The following is a 22,070-nucleotide window of genomic DNA, read 5'->3' as shown; positions in this document are numbered from 1 at the left end:
GGTTTGCAGCCATCCACGGCGCCGAAGATGTTCGAGATCCGAACACGTGTCCGCCAGACACAGTCCCCATCTACTGGACACACACATTCTGAGCCTTCACAGCCACAATTCATCGACGCCGACACTGGCAGACTGATGCTCCGCAAACGGAAGATCACGCCAGCGCAGAGCTTGGACTCCTACAGAATACCTCTAAAGCACAAATTTCCAGCAGAGTCGGAACCAGTTCTGTATGAATGCTTGCAAACCTCCTATCAGGATCCCCAGTCCTTTTCTCCTACGTCTTCCGAAACTGACGCAGTGGAGGAGTACATGGGCGATGATACCATCTACCCTGGGGATGTCGATCCTGATGAGCAGCAGAACCCAGATCAGGCATGGGATGACCCTACAGACCAGGGTACCGCGCCAGATACCCAGGACACGCAGCTTTACAGCGCCAAAACATCTCCCACAGAGGACACTGCTGCCTTCAATGCCCTCATAGAACGTGCTGCCGCCAATCATGGAGTACAACTCCACTCTGACACTATTGAGGAAGACTTCTTAGTAGACACTTTCGCCTCCTCCGAGAGAACTGTCAAAACTTTGCCCATGTTGAAAGGTGTTCTCAAACCTGCAAAGGACATTTTCAAAGAAACAACCAGGGCACGGGTGCTCAACCCCAGGATTGAAAAAAAGTACAAGCCTGCGCCCGGAGATCCTATGTACATTAGAGGTCAGCTACCTCTGGACTCCATGGTAGTTGCTAAGGCTCGCAAACGAGCCCATTCGCAAACAGGTGATGCTCCTCCCCAGACAAGGAGTCTAAGGTGCTGGAGACCTCAGGCAAAAGAATTGGAGCTCAAGCAGCAAACATCTGGCGCATTGCCAATACACAGGCCCTCCTGGCCCGCTATGATCGTTCACACTACGACACACTAGAATCGCTACTCCAGCATCTGCCAGATGAATACAAAGAGGCAGCAGAGCTCCTCATCAGAGAGGGACAACTCCTTACCAACGCATCCATTAAGTGCGCACTGGATGCTGCCGACACAGCGGCCAGGGCAATAACACCAGCGTCATGTTAAGACACGCTTGGTTAAGAATCTCAGGATTCAAACCAGAGATCCAAAACAACATCCTGAATCAGCCAGTCAACCCCGACTACTTATTCGGCCCAGAAGTTGACACTACCTTAGAAAAAATAAAAAAAGACACTGACACTGCGAAGTCAATGGGGGCTCTGCAGACGCAGCAATTTCGTGGTGGCTCCTTTAGTCGCCCCGGGAATAGAGGAGCAGCTAGAGGCCAGGGGTCACAGCAGCAATACACTAAAGGGGGCACACAGAGTACCTACGATAAAACCAACAGAGCTGGATATCGTGGCTCCAGCACCAAGGGCAGGGGACGTGGTTACGGCAACACCAGGTCCTCCCCCAAAAACAAACAGTGACGCCCTCTCCCTTCCCCCCGACCACATAACACCTGTCGGGGGGAGACTTCAGCGGTTCCTGTCCATGTGGAAAACCATCACCACAGACAGGTGGGTCAGGGACATTATCCAACACGGTTACTGTCTCGAATTAACCTACACTCCTCCCAACATACCCCCAAAGCACCCTCCTATGTCCGTAGAGCACTTAGCATTATTGCAGCAGGAAGTGCTAAGTATGCTGCAAAAAGGTGCAATAGAGGTCGTGCCAGTCAACCAGCAGGGGACAGGGGTGTACTCTCTGTACTTCTTAATCCCGAAAAAGGACGGGTCACTCAGACCTATACTAGACCGGAGACCCCTCAACCACTACATTCTCTCAGAGCATTTCCATATGCTCACCCTACAGCAGGTTCTCCCGCTGCTCAGCCAGGGAGACTTCCTAGCCACACTAGACCTCAAAGATGCGTACTTCCACATACCCATACACCCATCACACAGGAAATATCTCAGGTTCACTATTCAGGGACAGCACTATCAATTCAAAGTCCTCCCCTTCGGTGTGACAACAGCACCCAGGGTTTTCACCAAGTGCCTAGCTACAGTGGCTGCACATCTAAGGAGACAACACATTCACGTCTACCCTTACCTGGACGACTGGCTTGTTCAAGCAAAGTCAGCCCAGCAATGCGCCAGCCACATGTCCCTCACCATTCACCTTCTTCACAGTCTGGGATTCTCACTAAATTACCCAAAATCACATCTCCAACCCGCACACGTACGACAGTACCTGGGCGCGACCATAAACACTCTGGCAGCCACAGCTCAGCCAAATTTAGTGAGGATCAACAGCATGCAATTGCTGATCTCAAAGTTCAAACCTCAACACTCCCTTCCTGCACGAGTGTTCATGCAGTTGATAGGCATGATGGCCTCCTGCATTTTCATAGTCCCCGCACGCGAGACTACATATGCGCCCGAGTGCTTGGCACGTCAATGGAATCAGGCTCACGGGCAATTAAAAGACCTAGTGTTGGCGAGCGGTCGGGCATACAACTCTCTGCATTGGTGGAATCCACAAAACCTTTGCAAGGGCCGACCGTTCCAAGAGCCTGTTCCACAAATAATACTGACGGCGGACGCCTCTCTCCAGGGATGGGGAGCTCATGTACTCAATTACACAGTGCAGGGACTATGGACAACACAACAAAAGAAGATGCACATCAACCTTCTGGAACTGATGGCAATCTTCCTAGCCATGAAGGCATTCAAAGTACACTTGTGCAACTAAGTCGTGTTGATCCGGACGGACAACATGACTGCCATGTACTACATACAGAAGCAGGGAGGAACACACTTTCCACAGTTGTCTCATCTGGCTCAGAGCATGTGGAAGTGGGCCATTCAGAGGAACATATTCCTCATGGCGGAACACCTCCCCGGCAAGGACAACCACATGGCGGATTTGCTCAGCAGACACAGCCACCAGATGCACGAGTGGGAGCTACATCCGTCAGTACTCCAACCATACTTCCAACAGTGGGGTCAACCAGAGATAGACCTATTCGCCACAAACGTAAACGCAAAATGCCAAAGCTTTGCCGCCAGGTTCCCACATCCGCAGTCACAGGGCAATGCGATATGGATGAACTGGTCTGGCAGATTTGCGTACACTTTTCCCTCAGCGCCATTGATACCGCTAGTGGCACGCAAACTGCGACAACACTCACTGACACTCATCCTAGTTGCTCCCACATGGGCGCGCCAACCATGGTACACCACCTTTCTAGAACTTTCCGTGGTGCCGCATCAAAGGCTGCGGATCAAACCCGCACTTTTAACGCAGAACCATGGCGAAATTCAGCACCCAGATCCGCAACAGCTGAACCTGTCAATCTGGCTCCTGAAGTCCTAGAGTTTGGCTACCTAAACCTGCCACCTGACTGTATGGCTATCATCAAGGAGGCCAGAAGACCCACTACCAGAGCTTGCTATGCGGCTAAATGGAAGAGGTTTGTCATTTACTGCAACAACAATGACATTAACCCGCTAGACGCATCCATTCAAAACATCATCTGTTACCTCTTACACTTATACCGATGCAATCTGGCATACAATTCAATACGTATCCATTTAACAGCGATAGCAGCCTATCTTCAAAACAGGCAGCACCTCTCTTTATTCAGAGTGCCTGCCATCAAAGCCTTCCTGGAGGGACTCAAACGAGTAATTCCCCCAAGACACCCACCAGCACCGGTGTGGAACCTCAATTTGGTCCTCACCAGACTAATGGGTCCACCCTTCGAACCTCTCCATTCATGTGAGATTCAATTCCTCACCTGGAAAGTAGCTTTCCTAGTGGCAATCACTTCGTTTGTGAACTCCAGGCACTAACCATTCAAGAGCTATTCATACAGGTTCACGCAAACAGGGTTGTACTACGTACCTACCACAAATTCATGCCCAAAGTGATATCGCAGTTCCACATAAATCAAACTATTGAACTGCCTGTTATCTTTCAAAATCCACAGAATGTCGCAGAGAGAATGCTCCATACACTAGATGTAAAGAGGGCCCTCATGTACTATATAGACCGAACTATGGACTTTAGGAAGACAAAACAACTTTTCGTTGCCTTTTCTCCACAACACAAGGGCAACGCCATCTCCAAAGCAGGTATAGCCAGATGGATTGTTAAATGTATTCAAATTTGCTATCTCAAAGCTAAACGCACATTAACGATTCCCCCACGAACCCACTCAACACGAAAGTTAGGGGCGTCCATGGCTTTCCTGGGAAACATTCCTTTACAGGAAATATGTAGAGCAGCCACATGGTCCACTATGCATACATTTACCAAACACTACTGTGTAGATGTACACTCAAAACAGCAGGCAGCTGTAGGACAGGCTGTTCTCAAAACTCTTTTTCAGACTGCTGCAGCTGGCACGGGTAGCCGCAGCTAATAGGAGGTACTGCTATGTATTCTATGCACAGATATGAATTCAGCAGCCCACATGCCAAGAACAGATGCATACTGGTAAGTAGCATATTCAATACATCTGTGTTGCAGTTTTGCTTGGCTTTAACTGCTTTGGAAAAGTAGCTTCTGGTGCTGCCACATGATAAGGTACCCAAATGTTCTGACTAAGAGAAAGCCAGCAGTATTGTTGCATGTTATGTTATGTAACGCAGTAAACCACTGTATCAGGTATACTAACTGAAATGTTTCTTAATTTCTGTGAATCCTAGCTTCAAATCCAGCTTCAATTGCAGCTGCGATTGCAACTTCAACTGCTACAGAGGTCAAAGTTCCAAAGCCAAGAGGGAGGCCAAGGATAGTGAGGCCACCTCCTCCAGAAAGCACCATGTGAGTTGTTTTGCTACATTATAAAATGTAAGCATCCGTCAGCATTCATCAGACTGTGACACAAATCTTTGCAGTACCTGCACATGGCTGTGTAATGAAGTGACTGCAGGTGTTGTCTGGTTGGTGAGAACTCCTATATGTTCAAAAATCTTGGTCCTGCCAATCAGTGTAATGGTCCAGTTTGGTCCCTTATAATACATTTCCTTATTTACTTTTAGACAGAAGTTCCATATATTGGATATCAGCATCACATTTTTGCATTATTGTGCTACCACACTCTTATTCCACCCACAGTATTTTAGAGCTCCTTTTCCATTGAATTGTATATGTGATAATGCAAATAACAAAAGGAAAACTATAAACACTGATACTGCATTAGGACAGCCTTTTCCTAAATGTTTACCTAATCTATGCCATTGTAAGAGGGTACCAACTACCTAATTTTAAATGGCTAAACCTAAATGCAGCATTGCGGCCAGACGTACTAAACCAAGTCACTCTGAATAAAATAATAAGCAACTCCATAAAAAAACTGTCTTTTGGTAAAGTGACATGACTTTTTATATGAGGAAGGAGCTGTGCCTAGACATAACCACTATATTTAGGTGGACCCACAAAACATATGATGCAGATGCTTAAGCTAACCTCTCTATGCCACTGGAAATTTTCAGGGCAGCTTGTGCAATATTGTATAACTTCTGTGTGCAATTCCTGAAGTGGCTATTTTAATGCATTTCAAGCCCGTAAGGCACCTTTCCATATCATGCTAGTAATTAATAGAGTGTGTTGATGTATTGCCTGTAAATGTGAGCAGTGGTAACTGGTATCAGTAATTAGAAAGTACTTGACAGCATTTAAGCTGGTTTTGCTCCATAGCGAGAGAATTTGTGCAAGCCTTGTAGCAATGTTTGACTAAAGTCTTACCCACCAGCAAAGACGAGAGTGAATTTTTAATTGGCGGGCTAGTCATTTTAACCAGTGTATTAATGTGCCGCTAATGACCACTCACAGGAGTTGGACTGCTTTAGGAAGAAGGTCCTTCGCACAACGACAAAGTGGTGTTGTCCTGCCCATTGTTTTCTGATTTAGCCCTGTGGTTTCCTACAGAGAATTCAACAATTTTGCAATTCCACTGGAGAGTACTCCCCTGTTATACAGTCAAAAGATATTCATTGATGGGCATAAATACTGAAAACCAAAAAGTAAAAAACCCAATTAAATGAAAATATCACACAAAGCAACACAACAGCATAGATCCTATTTCTGCTGTCCATGGAAATTGCAGAATACCTGTAGATTTAAAAATGCACACACTTCAAGGAGCCTGCACCTTCCCTACGATAGCATGTTTTATACTGGCAGTTGACTCAGTCCACACCTTTCAAAATCTTAATAAATACCTTTATATTGAGTTGTACCAAACTTGTACTAGACACCGGGTTTTGAGAGTCGCTTTTGACTTCACACAGTATAGCTACTGCACAGAACTTGGAAAGTGAGTAGCTTTTGCTTCAATTTTATAGGATGTTCACCGACAGTCAAAATTGTAGAGCAAGCTCATCTCCAATCAAAATGAGAATGGTATAGGAAAACCAGAACAGTGTTGTTTGGATGTGATAATTATAACCAAAAAGATTTTTTCACAGCAGCTTCACTGGCTAAAGTGTTTTCTCTGGCATCTGAATTTAAACAATATTGTTTCATTTATGTTACGGGCTGATTTCTATGGGTTTCCAAACTTATTGTCATTTGTGTGAGAAGCTGGGTTACTGTTGCAGTACCCCCCCCCCCAAACTTGTACTTACCTGTAAACCGATAACTCAATTTCCTTCCAAATTGCAAATAACTAAACTGCTTTACTTGCCGTTTCTCTAGGGAACATCCCAGGGTGATATCTAGGCATATCACACTGAGTAGAAAAAGTAATCTGTAAAGTAATCTAACAGTAGTTTCCACTGTATTGAAAGCATTTACAATCCTGTAACAGTCGGTTTCATTCAGCTTGCTTGTTCTGTTCAACCTGCCTTGAAAAGTACAATTTACACTTACCTGTACCAGGCTTCCTTGGTTCTAAATAATATTTTTATACAAACAAAATTGGCCTGAGTTCAGTCTTTAAGTGTGTGACATTTGCTGATTGAGTGTATACAATAAGTGCTTAACACTACCCTCTGATAAAGCCTTACTGCTCGCCCACACTACCACAATGCTTTTACCTCTGCCTGCCTTTGGGGTTTCACTGGTCTGTGTGCACACTATACCTCAAATTAGGTATAGTAGATACAGAGCCAGCTTCCTAAATTACCCCGCACCCCCCCCCCCCCCCCCCCCCCCCCCAACCGCGAGAGGCCCAGTAAGGTGAAATCCGACCTCAAAAGGCACCCCTGCAACTGGCCGGTCTGCAGCCTGGAGAAGAGTACCTGAGGTGCACCTACGTCCCTGAACCCTCCAACTTACCTGCACAGCTGTTGGTTCCTCCCGGAAGACTTCCTGGACCGGGCCTGCAGCTAAAAACCAAAACCGGCAATCCCCATTGAAAACAGGGCACCCTACTCCAATCCAACTCTCTGCACCTGGCCGCCCCTGTGCCGCTGTGGGTGCACATTGTGTGCTAACTTATATACTATACCAAAATAAGGTAAAGTCTGCACAGAGTCCTATGGCACATACGCTTTAGGAGCATATTCCTCATGCAGCTATGCCCTCACCTGCGGGATGGTGCACCCTGCCATTAGGGTTGTATGGCCTGCTAGAGGGTCAACTTACCTATGCCACAGGCAGTGGTCTGGGCATGGTTTTATCGACTCTTCATTAGTCTGCACCAAAACACGCAGAGAGAGAGAGATATATATGTTCGAGGCATGTGAGCTGTAGATCACATGCTTTGCATACTCCTGCCATCTAGTGTTGGGTCCGGATGTTTGCAAGTTGTTTTTCTTCAAAGAAGTATTTCCAGTCACCTACTAGTAGGTGACTCCTCCTTTTGGTGATAGTGTGCATGGGCATCGTCTCCATTGTCAGATTGGTTGTTTCCGCCATCAGGTTCCGATGTGTATTGCTGTGCTTCATTTCTAAACCATTCTTCGGGTTCCCATCGGTGCTCAATCCATTCTACCTGCGTTGGTATTGTTTTCAATGCGTATCCCACTTCTCCGCGTATCGTATCCGTCGAGCAAAACCTCTATTTCGATGGGAAAATTCAGGAAGGCCGTCCCGCCTAACCGCGTCGGTCCACCTCTCAGTCGATTGAACGGACTCCATTCAAATTCTGTCCTCACTGCCACGCGAAGTATCCACGCACCGACTCACACAAAATGTGCAACTTGTGCTTGTCTCCTTAGCACAACGAGCAGGACTGCAACGGGTGCCGATCGTTGCGATTGCCTGGCACGATGTTGTGAAATGCAGAGTCAAAACGTCAAAAACACGCCTGACATCTTGGGTGAAGGATCCAAGGACGAATTCGCACAAAGGGCAGAGGAAGAACTTTCCTCTATTCCGGAATCGGACTCCGAGATGGAAGAAGAATTAACACAAGGTTTACTCCTGTGAGTACCAAACACCCCCTGCCCCAGAATCCAAATCGGCCAAAACAAAAGGCTTCGGTTCCACTGCTGCCTTCAGGCCACGGTAGGCACAGAGTGACGCCCCGCCCTCCGGCTGGGCACCGAAACAAGTCGCTAAGCCTTCCGGTTCAGGATAGTCAGCCAGAGTCAGGCACCGAGTTTCGGAACTGAAACCTTCTGCGTCAGTCATTCCATCTCGGCACCGAAATCCACGGGCCGAAACCATAAAATACACTTCAGAAGTAGCTGGATCCAATTTTCGATGTCCCAAAACCCAAATCTGACTCAAAACAAAAGAAACTTTATATAAATCTAGATACAGGACATGTCCTTAGTAAACCGCCTCAGAAGCACAAACCTGAGTCAAAGGACACACTTTATCATATTCCTTTTAAGAGCAAGAATGTAGGTATTAACTCCTGTCCTCCTCCTTCACCACTTTCCCCTGCACCACCTTCCCAATCATTTGAGTATTTACTCATTACACCAACTAACTCCACCACCTGAGGATGATGGGGAAGTGGGGCGGGACAATATTTTACCAATAGATCCCTGGAAGGATTACAACACTGATTCACCCACCTACAGCTCTACATGCCTAGAGCAGATGCTTACTGGGCAAGTAACATTATCCATATAGAGGGTGTGTGTGTGTATGTCTCTGGGGTGGCATAATACATGCTGGAGCACTCTCTCCTAGGCCCTCTCTGGTCACAAGGCCCTTGGTACCTGAGGTCCGGAGGTGTGTCCATTGTGGAGACAAAGGTACAGTTTTGGTAAAGAACGCAAGCTCTGGGAGCCTGATTGTCAGGGACCCAGGGCGCACTCAGTCAGGTTGGCATCAGGTATCTGCCAAAAAGTCAGGGGGAACCATACAAAAAGGGGCACTTTCCTACAGTCTGTATGTGGCATGTATTGCTGTAGATTCACATGCACCCATCCTCCTTCCTGGACACCTCTGTTGGTTGTGACGGTTATCTACATTAAACATCACACTATTTTCACATGGTCATCTCACTGGAATACATCATCCTTCACAATCAAACCTCACCCGCCAAGGGGAAAACAATCTATAGTGGAGTTGAGGACCATGCGCTTTGGAAACAGACAAGGAGGAGTCACTACACCTCATGACGCGAAAGACTTCTTCAAAGATAAACAACTTGCACAACTCCGAGGCCAACACTAGGTGGTGGACTTATGCTAAGCATGTGAATTTACAGCTCTACTTGCCACAAACACTGGGTAAGAAACAGTTACCTTTTTGTACCAAATAACTGAGTTCTCACCCCACCGAAGTGCTTCCAAAAGCTACAGACTGTACTGTGATTTGGGGTTGTTGCCACATCTATCTCTATTCAGTGGATTCCCTGCTTTTTCTAGTTAATCCATGATTTAGGCCTTGTAATGCATGCATTTTCTTATAAGTGTATAATGCAGTTAGTGGCTTGCTAAGCTCCAATGTAGGAAACTTAGAAATGACCTTTCTATATGTTTGTATCAAAATTATGAAATCGGTGACGGTGTAAATAATGAATGCCCAGCATGCGGGGTGGGGGTATGGGGGTCTGGATCAATCCCAGGTTTTACAAATATTTATATAAGATACATTTCGATGCCGTGAATGGAAATTAACTAACTTGATTAATGATTATTAATCTGGCATGAACCATCCCTAGTGGACCTGCTTGAGGCCCCCTGCTGTAAAGTGTGCATTTTTTTTTTTTTTTGGCTTTTGCTACTGATGGGACGTATTTTTTGTCTTTTATTTTTTAATAGCATTGGTGAGAAAGATGAGAAACCAAAATCAGAAATTGAAGACCAATTGCAAAAGCAACTGTTGGCTAAACCTGATGAAGTTCAAAAAGAGGAAGAAGACAAGTCAAGAACTCCTGAAAAGAAAGAAGACCGCATTGGAGGAGAACCCAAGAGTGCAAATGTAGTCAGAAAAGGAACCTCATCAAACACTGAATCTGATGGGGAGGAACATCAACTACAACAGCAGGAGGAAGAGGAAGAACAGAAGGTACCAATATATTGTTTTCAAAAAGGAATTTTGGTTGGCAGAGAGACCTTTTTGTTGTGTGTATCATTGTGTTGACGCATGATTTGTTTTCTCCAAGCGGGTGAGAGATAATCTAATACTGCTGCAGAATATAATTGCTTTTTCTTTACATCACTCCGACTGATTCAAAGCTCTACCTTGAGCTGAGATCACAAACAGCCCAAGGCTGCTCAAGTCCCTTTTTGCCTCTCATCAAGACCTTTAAGTCATTTTGTGAAATGCTTTGTCAATTTGATATTTTGTAAAGCAAAACAGACTCTTTTCATTACACTTGGATGTCCTTTTTCTTTTTAGGCTGGCAAAGAGCCAGCGCAAGTTTCAACCATTTTACAAAAGGAGTAATCTTGCGCCTTTTTGTGTTATTGTCTGCCGATATTCCCTCTTACTTTCCTGAGCTAGTCTTATGAAACAGTACTTGTTGTTTTTTGTTTCTTTTATGTTGTGTATTTGCATAGGGCCATCTGAGAGAGACTACTAGACGCAGATTCCTAACCCTAGAATATTCCCCAGGCGTAGAACTGAATCATGGAACATATCATTCCCCGGATGCTGGCCCTGTGTATATACTATACCAAAGTAAGGTGTAGTGTGCACTGAGTCCAGGAGATCGCCAGAGGTATAGCAGAGGCTAAATTAGATAATGACTAACAGCTGTATTTGTGGTAGTGGGGTCAAGCAGTTAGGGTTTTCAGGAGGGTGTGTTAAGCATTTATTGTAGTCACTCAGACAGAATCCAGACCAATTAGTAAGTATCAAAAAGAGTGTACTTAAGTTTTATGTTCGAGGCATATGAGCTGCAGATTACACACTTATGCATAGATCGCCATCTGGTGTTGGGCCCGGATGTTTGCAGTTTGTTTTTCCTCTTGGAAAGTCTTTGGAAGTCACGAGGTCGGTGACTCCTCCTTTGGATCGTATTGCGCATGGGCTTCGGCTCCATCCCCAGATTGTTTTTTCCGCCATCGGGCTCGGATGTGATCTTCGCGCTCCGGTTCCGAACAGCTTCCAGTTCGACGATCGATGCGCAATCCTCACCCCAATCGCTGTATTGTTTTGATCACGATCTCTTCAATCAACGCGCCTTCTCATTGACACAAACCCTCGGTTCCAGTCGTCGACGGCGGCCTTCGGGCCTACCCAGGCTTCGGTCCCGGCTCATGGAAAGAACTCCATTTAAAAAGTGCCCTCAATGTGGGTCCAAATTTCCCCACACGGATCTTCATGAGGTATGCAACCTTTGCCTCTCCCCGGAACACGAGGCTCGAGACTGTCCGGCCTGTAAGTCTTTCCGATCCAAAAAGACTATTCGGGACCGAAGAGCCAGATGGAACATGGCACACTCCTCGACGTCCATTCCAGTCGACATCTTCGGAGACGACATCGACGATCAGGAACATCATCGTACCGAAGAGGACCTCGTCAGCGCTTCCGAGGCCGACGAGTCAGATGTGGAGGACATCACCCCGGCGCAGAGGGTCGCGAGTACCAATCTACCCCCTCCCACACCCGCGCCGACACCCAGAAAGGCTTCGGTCACGCCTTCGCCTCCGGGCCTAGGCAAGACCAGAGACACTGCTTCACACACCCCACCTTCGGGCCCGGTGAAGAAGCCAAGTAAGCCTTCCGGCGGCTCGGGCTCGAGCCAGCCTGCCGAGAAACACACTTTGGCACCGAAAAAGAAGATGGCCTCGACACCGAGCTCCGCACCGCAACCCTCGGGGTCGAAACCCAGCCCTTCGGCACCGACGCCATCTTTGGTGCCGACCAAACCACACAAGGGCACCGACACTTCCAAGCCGAAGCACATCTCGGTGCCGACCAAGAGACCGGAGGGTCCCAAGCCGGGTTCTAAACATCAAACCGGCACGGAAAAACCTAAGAAATCATCGGCTTCGACGCCGACGGACCGAATTACCTCACCGGAGTTATTTACACCGGATCCCTTGCAAAAAACTTTTACCAAGGATCCAAAAACTGGACATTTGACGCTAAGAAGAGACATTTGGAGAAGCCTGCTCCACCTCCAAAGAGGAAGGATTCTGCTACCTCTCCATTCAGAATACCTTCCCCCTCCTCCCCCACCACCTCCACACCCACCACCCTCTCCACCCCCACCTCATAGTTCTCCTACTCCGTCTCAAGACGATGATGATCATGGGGACCCATATTCTGATACAGGAGATGTGCCACAAGACCCCACCCCTAAAGGATCTCAAGATCCATGGGACGATTACCATATACCAGATATCCCCAACGTCCCACAAGACGATATTTATCCTTCTAGACCATCTCCACCTGAAGATTCACTAGGGTTTAACCACCTTCTGCAAAGAGCAGCACATTATCATTGGGTGGACATGCATAATGACCCTGTGGAGGAAGATTTCCTCCTAGACACATTCGATACTACACAGAGGTCCACCTCCATACTGCCCATGCTCAAAGGGGTGGTATAGCATGCGGTAGAAGTTTTTAAAGACCCAGTTAGAGCCAGGGTCCTTAACCCACGTATAGAAAAGAAGTACAAATCTGCTCCCTCAGATCCCTCTTACATTAGAGGACCAGCGTCACTAGATTCCTTAGTGGTCTCTACGGGACGTAAAAGGGCACTCACAAGCGTCGGGCGATGCACCACCACCTGACAAGGAATCAAAACTGCTAGAGGCTTCAGGCAAACGCACAGCATCCCAGGCCGCCAACATATGGCGTATAGCAAACACTCAGGCACTGCTGGCCAGATATGACAGGGCTCATTATGACGAATTAGAGAGCATAATGCAACATCTCCCTGAAAAATATAAAAGTAAAGCCAACGAGTTGATTCAAGAGGGTAAAACAATCACAAACACCTCTATACGTTGTGCCCTAGACGCAGCAGACACAGCCTTCAGGGCCATTAACACCAGCGTCCTTCTCCGTCGTCATGCTTGGTAAGGGGTTTCTGGGTTTAAACCAGAAGTACAAGCCTCCATCCTTAACCATCCCTTTGACCAGGAACATCTATTCGGGCCAAAGGTGGATGAGGCCTTAGAAAAGATGAAAAAGGACACGGATACAGCAAAATCCATGGGGACCTTACAGTCTCACCCGCCCAGACGCTCCTTTCGCCGCTCATCCTTTCGGAGTGCATCCAGAGGCTACTCCTCAGACACAGCGTCCACATCGTACAAGTCCCCTACTCAGACCACCTTTACAAAAGGTTACCAAAGAGGCGGCTACAGGGGTAACAACAACCAGGGCAGAGGCAAAACAAACAACGCCCATTCTGCCACACCTACTACCCAATGACTCCTCCCCCCCCCCCCCCCCCCCCCCGCTCCCCGAGACCATTCCACTCCAGTCGGGGGCAGAATCACAAATTTCCTTCATGTCTGGGAGACCATCACCTCAGACAAATGGGTGACCCAAATAATTTGGTCAGGATACTGCCTGGAATTAACATCTACCCCCCAAACATTCCACCCAGGCAACGCCCAATGTCACAAGAAAATTCCACAATGCTAAAGCAGGAGGTAATCTCCCTCCTACAAAAACAGGCAATAGAACACGTTCCTGTCAATCAACAGAATTTGGGGGTTTACTCCCTATATTTTCTAATACCAAAAAGGGACGAGACTCTACGACCTATTCCATATCTCCGGCCCCTAAACACATACATACATTCAGACCATTTTCACATGGTAACGCTTCAGCAGGTACTTCCGCTCCTCTCCCAGAACGACTTTCTCACCACACTGGACTTAAGACACATACTTCCACATTCCAGTACACCATGCTCACAGAAAGTACCTCAGATTTGTAGTGGACGGACAACACTACCAATTCGAAGTGCTCCCGTTCGGAGTCACAGCAGCACCACGGGTTTTCACCAAGTGCCTAGCGGTGGTGGTGGCACACCTCAGAAGACAGCACATTCACGTCTTCCCATACTTGGACGATTGACTGATAACAGCCACTTCATGCAACCAATGTGTACACCACACCGCTACCACAATCCAACTACTTCACCAACTAGGCTTCACGGTGAACCACCAAAAGTCCCAGCTAACACCATCCCACATAAAACAATACCTTGGTGCCACCATAGACGCCTCAAAAGCAATAGCCTACCCCAATCCGGCCAGGATTGCAAGCATTCAGGCTTTGCGACAAAAATTCGTACTTCAACACTCCCTTCCAGCATGAGTGTTTATGCAACTGATAGGGATGATGGCCTCTTGCATTCTCATAGTGCCTCACGCAAGGCTCCAGATGCGTCCACTCCAAGAGTGCTTAGCGTGCCAATGGAACCAGGCCCAGGGGCAACTGACACCTGGTGTTGGTAGACGGTCGCACCCATCGCTCTCTGGTGTGGTGGAACACCACAAACCTTTCCAAAGGTCGACCGTTCCTGGACCTGGTTCCCCAAATAATACTAACAACGGACGCATCGCTCTCCGGCTGGGGAGCTCATCTATTACACCTCACAGTGCAGGGCACATGGGCGCCGCAACAAAAGTTACTCCATATCAACCATCTGGAGTTACTAGCAATATTTCTAGCCCTGAAATCCTTTCAACCACGGATTTCAGGTAAGGCAGTCCTCATTCGCAGACAACATGACGGCCATGTATTATATTCAAAAACAAGGCGGCACACACACTCCACAGCTCTCTCAATTAGCACAGAGCCTATGGAGATGGGCAATTCCCCACAAAATCTTTCTCCTAGCTCAACATGTCCCAGGAGTCCAAAACACTGTGGCAGATCTGCTCAGCAGACAGACACAACAGATCCACGAGTGGGAACTTCACCAACAGGTTCTTCATCCGTTCTTTCAAATGTGCGGGCATCCACAGATAGACCTCTTCGCCCCCCACAAAAACACAAAATGCCCAAGCTTCGCCGCCAGATACCCACACCCATTGTCCAAAGGAAATGCGATATGGATGAACTGGCCAGGCAAACTTGCGTACGCTTTTCCGCCTCTCCCACTCATTCCATTAGTGGTGCGAAAGCTACAACAGCACTCCCTCACACTGACACCTAGTAGCTCCAACGTGGGCCAGACAACCGTGGTACACCACGCTGCTGGAACTCTCGGTAGTACCACACCAAAAGCTACACCTCTCACCATGCCTACTAACCCAGAACCATGGAGAGATCAGGCATCCGGACCCAGCTCAGCTCAACCTTGCGATCTGGCTCCTGAAATCCTAGAATTCGGGTACCTAAACCTTCCCCCTGACTGTATGAGCTACATCAGACAAGCTAGACGCCCTACCACTAGAGCCTGCTACGCTGCCAAGTGGAAAAGGTTTGTTGTTTATTGCCATAACAACACAATCAATCCTCTAGACATGTCTATAAAACACATCATATGCTACTTGCTCAACCTACAAAGGTGTAATCTAGCCTATACCTCCATTCGACTACACCTCGCAGCAATTGCAGCTTACTTACAAAACAGGAAGTACTTATCACTTTTCAGAGTACCTGCCATTAAAGCCTTCATGGAAGGCCTCAAAAGAATAATTCCCCCCAGAGTACCACCCTCACCTGTGTGGAACTTAAATATTGTTCTCACAAGGCTGATGGGGCCTCCCTTCGAACCTTTGCATAAATGCGAACTGCAATTCCTCACATGGAAAACAGCTTTCCTTGTAGCCATCACTTCCCTTAGAAGGGTCAGTGAGATACAAGCACTTACCATACAAGAACCTTTTCTTCGAATGCACCAGAACAAGGTTGTTCTCCGTACCAACCCAAAATTCCTACCTAAAGTCATTTCCCCTTTTCACCTAAACCAATCTGTAGAATTGCCAGTATTTTCCTCGCAACCTCAGACCGTTGCAGAAAGGGCTCTACAGACGCTAGATGTCAAACGAGCCTTCCTTTACTATATCCAAAGAACACAACCTTTCAGAAAGACCAAACAACTGTTTGTCTCTTTCTCTCCACCACACAAGGGCAACCCCATCTCAAAATCAGGGATAGCTAGGTGGATTGTAAAATGCATCCAGATTTGCTACCACAAAGCAAAACGAACGCTTTCCGTTCCCCCTAAAGCCCATTCTACACGGAAGATAGGGGCTTCCATGGCTTTTCTAGGGAACATCCCACTAGATGATATCTGCAAAGCAGATACATGGTCAACACCGCACACTTTCACTAAACACTATTGTGTAGATGTGCAAACCAAGCAACAAGCTAGTGTGGGCCAGGCTGTACTAAAAACACTATTTCAAACCACTGCAACAGATACCGGTGGTCGCCGCTAAGGTTGGGAACTGCTATGTTCGAGGCATGTGGGCTGCTGAATTCATATCTGTGCATAGATCGCCGCCTAGTGTTGGGTCCGGATGTTTGCACGTTGTTGTCCTGGAAGAGTCTTCGAAGTATCCCGAGATGGGTGACTCCTCCCCTGGACTACAGTGCGCATGGGCATCCTCTCCATCCTCAGATTGTTTTTTTCCGCCATTGGGTTCGGATGTGCTTATCTTGACTCAAGTTAGGAAAATCTAGTTTCAGGCCAAAAGGCCTTTAGTTTTCGACGGTACTGTTCCCGATCGGTATCGACAGTTTACAGACTAGTTTCGCGATTTTAACAACTTTTCGGATCCATTCAATCCGACCATCGACCGAACTTCAACGATGGAATCGAGGACCCCATTCAAGCGGTGTCCTGTTTGCCACGCCAAATACCCCCATATCGACGTCCACCCGGTGTGTAACAAATGCCTCTCACCGGATCATGACGAATCGAAATGCATGGCCTGTGCCCTATTCCGATCCAAGAAGACTCTACGGAATCGACGAGCCGCGCGACTGGAAGCGCAGCAAGCGGCACCGGCCCCGGCCAACATCTTCAGCACCGAGGACGAAGATGTCGAAAGCGTGGAAAATACACCCTACAGCCCCACTTCCGAACACGGTTCCCGATCGGAAGATGTCGATGAAGAGCTTTTTCACAGGGAAGAAGCCGACGATGAGGTAGGAGACTACGATGAGGCCTTAGGGGCCGAAGAAGGTAGCTCCGGTGAGGAGCAAGGCCTACCCGTCCAAATGGAGGATATCCCAGTGAGTCATTCGACGGCTCCGGTCGAGGGATCGCCTTCGGGCCTTACCCAAGACCAATCCCGCAGTTCCTCGGCCCCGCCCTCTGGCCCGGCCACGGACATTCAGCAAGAGCCATTGTTACCTAAAAAGACTGGTTTCCCTACCACGAAACCGAAACCAATCATCGCACCGGTTCAACAGAAACCGAAAGTGAAACTGACACTGGTCGGCTCGAGGACTACCACACCTTCGACGCCAGCCAAACCCGTCGGCTCCGACCGCACCAAACGGGACTTCGGTGCCGAACTCGCTGCAGCCGATGTCGGCGCCGACCCAAAAAGGAAATCCTTCGGTAGCGCCAAGGCCCCCGGCACCGAAACAATCGGCACCAGCCATCAAGGTGAAAATGGCCACTGCATCGCTATCCACCTCGAAGGCAGCGACTAAGGTACATTCATCGACGCCGTCGTCGGCTCCTACCCCTCCTCGGCTCGATGACCCGGTGACTTCGAAGAAGTCCACGCCTGCCGATACGGAACCTATCGGTGCCAAAGAACCATCGGCGTTCCAGGTGCAACAAGTGGCAGCGTCCTTGCAACGCATCGGGGAAAAGCCAGCCCTCCAGACCTCGTCGGGCTCCGAACCAAGTCGGGCACAGAAAGCACCTTCGGCACCGGCCAACATCACCTTTGGTCTGCCGCCATCCACGGCGCCGAAAATGTTCGAAATCCGAACCCGCGTCACACAGACAAGGTCCCCATCTACCGAACACTCGACTACTGGGACATCGCCGTCCCACTTCGACGCCGACACCGGCAGGCTTATGCTCCGAAAGCGGAAGATCACTTCAGGGCACGCTTTGGACTCTTATAGGATCCCGCTCAAACAAAAAATGCCGGCGGAATCGGAACCAGTTCTTTATGAACGCATCCACACCTCTTACACAGATCCATCATTCTCTCCAACGCACTCCGACACGGATGCAGTGGAGGTCTACATGGGTGACGACGCCACCTACCCCGAAGACATGGACCCTGAGGGCCAGCAAGACCCTGATCAGGTCTGGGATGACCCCGTAGAGCCAGGTGCCGCTCTGGATACACAGGACACGCAACTTTATGGCGCAAAAACGTCCCCCACAGAGGACACTGCTGCATTCAACGCCCTCATTGAACGTGCCGCAGCCAATCGTGGAGTGCAACTCCACTCAGACACTATCGAGGATGATTTCTTGGTGGACACTTTTGCATCCTCCGAGAGGACTGTAAAAACTCTGCCCATGTTAAAAGGTGTCCTAAAGCCAGCAAAGGACATTTTCAAAGAAACCACCAGGGCACGGGTCATAAACCCCAGGATCGAGAAAAAATACAAACCCGCACCTGGGGACCCCACGTACATTAGGAGCCAGTTGCCTCTGGACTCCATTGTAGTTGCCAATGCTCGCAAACGAGCACACTCGCAGACAACTGGTGATGCTCCTCCCCCGGACAAAGAGTCCAAGGTTCTAGAAACCTCCGGCAAACGGATTGCAGCCCAGGCATCAAACATATGGCGCATCGCCAATACACAGGCACTCCTAGCTCGCTACGACCGTTCACACTATGACACGTTAGAGACCCTACTCCAACACCTGCCAGGCGAGTACAAAGAGGCAGCGGAGCTCCTCATCAGGGAGGGCCAACTGCTCACAAACTCATTGTGAGAAAGTGGCTCTGTATATACTGTTCCCTAATAGGTACAGGGTGTACAGAGTCCACAGTCCCCCAGAGGCTGATAGAGGTCAAAGTTAGGTATGACCTTACTCTCAAAAGTGGTAGCTTGGTCGAGCAGTAAGGCAGTACCAGAGGACAGTGTAAAGCATTTATTGTACACACTCAGTCAGCAAATGGTTTCACACACTCAATAACTGAACTCTAGGCCAATGATTTGTATATATAAAATATATGCTTGTTTTATTTTTAGAACCACAAAGGGGGGTAAAAATATACTTTCTCAGAATGAGAGGTTGAATATAAATACTTTTGTTTCAAGCAATAAATTTGTGTAAACAGTTACAGTTGGTTGCAATAAACAATCCTATTTCCTAAACATAACAATGCATTGAGCTCAATGGTAAATTTAGGTTATTTGTAATAAATTACTTTTCAGATTACTTTTGGAATTCCAGGTCTGGATCCTAGAACCAGCCTGGGGTCAGTATTCAGAATCAAGTGATGAAAGTCGACTTAATAACTGTAATGATTTTTAAATAATATTTAGCTATTTCAAAAGTTAGCACTTAGAAAATATTTCACAGAAAACATTCAATGGATCTCTATGGCAAGAATTTCAAATTGCAGGTAGAGTACTTAATCGTTACTTTAGTAATCCAGGACTGGGTGCCTAGACCCAGGACTGGGGTCCTTATCCAAAGCAGGTAAGTAATTTCGTTTGCAGAAATGGTACGATTTTAAAAGAATATTTCAAATTTGCAAAAGTAGACACTTAGAAGAAATTTCACAGAAAAGCAGACAATGGTTTCCTATGGGAGAAAAATGAGTTAGAAGTAAGTATAGTTGTGAACACTTTTCAGAGTCAGGGCTGGGCACCAAGATCCAGCACTGGGAGCTCACCTAGGAGCAGGTGAGTAAATTCGTTTTTGTCACTTGGCTGATTTTTGGTGAATTTTTGCAGTTTTGAAAAGTTCACACTTAGAAGATTTTTGAAGAAAAAGCCAGTCAATGTTACCCTATGAGGAAAATGAAGTTAGCGGTTTAAGGGTAAGTACTCGACTGGTAGTGTTGAAATTCCGGGCATGGACTCAGGGGTCCCCCAGTGTCAGGTAAGTACAGTTGGTTCACCCTCAGCGGTTTCAGGACGGCCGGGTGCAGAGAGAGTTGGGCCCAATGTTATCCTATGAGGGATAGGGGGGCCTTGGTTGGTGGCTGCTGTCTGGCAAGCCACGCGGCTGTGGGAGCTGGGCTCCTGGTCACTTACTCAGGGCAAGTGGGGAAGTAGGTTAGAGTAGAGAGGGCACTGCCAGGGCCACTCGGGCGGCTGGGTGCAGGGTGCTTTTGAGCCTTAGGGCGCTCAATGAAAATCAATGGGAATGTTCCGGTTTGGAAAGAGGCTGCAGGCTCGGGGACGAGGATGTTCCAGGTGCCACCACCACTTCGAGAGGTAAGTTGGGTAGTTGTAGGTTAGGTGGGTACCCCGGGATTGGGCACAGGGGGTCGCAGGGCGCCGGGTGCAGGGGTGCCTTTTGACGTCGGGAATCTTACCCTCTGGTTGATCGCGGCTGGGGTGGCACTTGGTTCTGAGGCTGCAGGCTTCTTCCGGGATGTCGCGGGGGGTCCTTGGGTGCCGGACTCGGGGTCACAGTCGCCGTGGGGTCGTCCTCAGGGTCTTTGTCCACTCCGGCACTGGCCAGGCTTGGCTGGTGCAGAGTGTGTTGGGTCCGCGGTCCCGGGCTGGTGCCAGGGATAGCAGGTAGGTTTCTTGAGTAGAGCCTCTACTCGTGGGAGTCCCAGGGGCTTAGAGCTAAAGGGTAGCCAGGTCCTCCGGGGTTGGTGAGGTTGCTGGCCACGTGGGATGCCGCGCTGGTGCAGGTTCGAGAGTCGACAGGCCGGTAGGGCTGGGGCCAAAGCAGTTGGTGTCTTCTTCTCTTTTTAGCAGCTGCAGGGCAGGTCTTTGTTCTTCTTGCTCTTCTTGTCGTTTTTCTATCTGGAATCTGAGGAAGGAAGGTTCAGGGGGCCCCTAAATACTAGATTTAGGGGCGTTACAGGTAGGTGAAGGCCAGGGACCAATGGGTCCTTGTCCTGGGGTGGGTACACCCCCTATCCTGCCTCTCTCCTGTGGGAGGGGGGCAGTAGCCTAATCCTGATAGGGTAGGGCCTCCCATCTCCAAGATGGCGAGAGCCCGGAGATGTGCTTCACCTCGCCTCCCCCACCTGAGGGGTGGGGTGGGCAGGCTGGCACATCCCCTGTCCTTGTATGGGGTTTCCGGCCAAGCTTCCCGCCAGAGTGGGGGGTTGCAGTGGCCTGGGGAAACTCCAACTGGCGGCATGCCTTTGAAGCTTCCCTTTGCTCATCCTGGGGAGGAGATTTCTCACCTCACCCAGGATGTGCATTGTTGCAGGCCCGGGAGAGCAGGGGCTCTCCCACCCAGGGGTCCAGCAACGTGTCTGCTGTGTGGCAGCCTGGGCAGCCTCAGAGCAGACGTGGATTGCAAGTTAGCTGTAAGGGGGCACCTTCTAAGATGCCCTCTGGGGTGCTTAGTACATTAAATCCTACACTGGCATCAGTGTGGGTTCAATGTGCTGAGAAGTTTGATACCAAACTTCCCAGGCTTCAGTGTTGCCAATATGGTGCTGTGGAGCTCGTGTTTGACAAGCTCTCAGTACCATGTATTCTTAAGTGACAGCACTGCACTTACAGTGCCCAGGAATGGACCCGGGTACTGTAGGGGCACAGGGCTCCTGCTCCTGTGCCCACACCATAGGCGTAATGCACCCAGCTAGAGGGGTGGCTGACATATGCCTTGGCAGTGTAGGTGATGGGCATGGTACACAGTGATGTGTGCCATGTCGACTCTTTGTTTTGTCCTGCACCCAGACACTCAGCCTGCAAGGGCAG

General features: G+C 48.6%; 1 protein-coding gene across 5 annotated transcripts in view; it reads left to right on the top strand.

Annotated features, from left to right (window-relative positions):
* Positions 1–22,070, top strand: part of PSIP1 (PC4 and SRSF1 interacting protein 1) — a 543,316-nt gene that overhangs the window by 328,070 nt on the left and 193,176 nt on the right. For all 5 annotated transcript variants that reach the window (XM_085633866.1, XM_085633873.1, XM_085633883.1 and 2 more), the window contains 2 exons: positions 4,670–4,787; positions 10,133–10,379. In XM_085633866.1, coding sequence (XP_085489992.1) covers positions 4,670–4,787; positions 10,133–10,379 — 365 coding nt within the window. The remainder of the gene's footprint in view (positions 1–4,669; positions 4,788–10,132; positions 10,380–22,070) is intronic.

The sequence above is a fragment of the Triturus cristatus genome, chromosome 2_1 (assembly GCF_964204655.1).
Source record: "Triturus cristatus chromosome 2_1, aTriCri1.1, whole genome shotgun sequence".
NCBI classification, from domain to species: Eukaryota; Metazoa; Chordata; class Amphibia; order Caudata; family Salamandridae; genus Triturus; species Triturus cristatus.
Note: the sequence above shows the minus strand (reverse complement) of the source record. Positions and strands in the feature narration are given on the sequence as shown.